Source organism: Nicotiana tomentosiformis, chromosome 6, assembly GCF_000390325.3.
Source record: "Nicotiana tomentosiformis chromosome 6, ASM39032v3, whole genome shotgun sequence".
Lineage (NCBI taxonomy): Eukaryota > Viridiplantae > Streptophyta > Magnoliopsida > Solanales > Solanaceae > Nicotiana > Nicotiana tomentosiformis.
Window position 1 is genome coordinate 55,290,910 of NC_090817.1, and position 1,384 is coordinate 55,292,293.

Sequence of the window (1,384 nt, forward strand, 5' to 3'; positions counted from 1 at the left end):
TCTACGAACCTCCAAATCAACATCCGGACATACGCCTGAGTCCTAAATCACCATATGAAGCTATCGAAACCATCAAAACTCCATTCTGGAGTCATCTATACAAAAGTCAAACTCCGGTCAACTCTTCCTACCTAAGCCTTCAACCTTGGGACTAAGTATCCCAATTCACTCTACAACATTCCCGAAACCAATCCATCTACCCCAACAAGTCACATAACCACAAATGGTTATACAAGAAGAAGTAAATAGGGGAACGTGGCTATAATACACAGAATGACCGGTCGGGTCGTTACATTTTCCCCCTCTTAGACAAACGTTCATCTTCGAACGGGTCTAGAATCATACATGGAGTCTGAAATAGGTGTGGATATATGCTTCGCATCTCCTTCTCGGTCTCCCATGTAGCCTCCTCGACCAGATGACCCCTCAATTGCACCTTCGCTTATGCTATATTCTTTGACCTCAACTTCCAAGCCCGCCGGTCCAAAAAGGCCACCAGCTCCACATCATAAGTCAAATTCTCGTCTAGCTGCACAATGCTGAAGTCCAAAATATGCGACGGATCACCATAATACTTTCGGAGCATAGAGACATGAAACACTGGATGAACACCTGATAGGCTAGGTGGCAATGCAAGTTTAGAGGCCACTTCTCCAATCATCTCAAGCACATCAAAATGGCCAATATACTGAGGGCTCAACTTGCCCTTCTTCCTGAACCTCATCACACCCTTCGTGGGAGAAACTCTGAGCAAAACCTTCTCACCCACCATATATGCAACATCACGAACCTTCATATCAGCATAACGCTTCTACTTGGACTTTGCTGTATGAAGCCGCTCCTGGATCACCTTCACCTTTTTCAAGGCATCATAGACTAAATCAGTGCCTAACAACCTAGCCTCCCCAGGCTCCAACCAACCAACCGAAGAACAACATATTGTCCCATATAAGGCCTCATAAGGAGCCATCTGGATACTCGACTAAAATCTATTGTTGTAAGGGAGCTATGCTAACGGAAGAAACTGATCCCATGAACCTCCGAAATCCTTAAGATAGGCTCGTAACATATCCTCCAAGATCTAAATAGTGCGCTCGGACTGCCCGTCCATCTGAGGATGGAATGCTGTACTTAAATCAATCCCAGTGCCTAACCCTCACTGCACTGCTCTCCAAAATGGCAGTGTGAACTGCATGTCTCGGTCAGAAATGATGGAAATGGGCACGCCATGCAAGCAGATAATCTCCCTGATGTAAATATGAGCCAACCGTTCTGAAGAATAAGAAGTCACTACTAAAATGAAGTATGCGGACTTAGTCAACTAGTCCACAATGACCCAGACTAAATCATATTTCTTCAAGGTCAGTGGCAAGCCTACCACAAA

General features: G+C 45.1%; 1 protein-coding gene across 1 annotated transcript; it reads right to left on the bottom strand.

The window, feature by feature from the left end:
- Positions 1-442: 442 nt before the first annotated feature.
- Positions 443-970, bottom strand: LOC138894020 (uncharacterized). The gene is made up of 2 exons (XM_070178693.1): positions 851-970; positions 443-790 (listed from the first exon to the last, which is right to left on the bottom strand). Exons 1-2 carry the CDS (start codon positions 968-970, stop codon positions 443-445), a joined length of 468 nt encoding a protein of 155 aa, XP_070034794.1.
- Between the last annotated feature and the right edge of the window lie 414 nt (positions 971-1,384).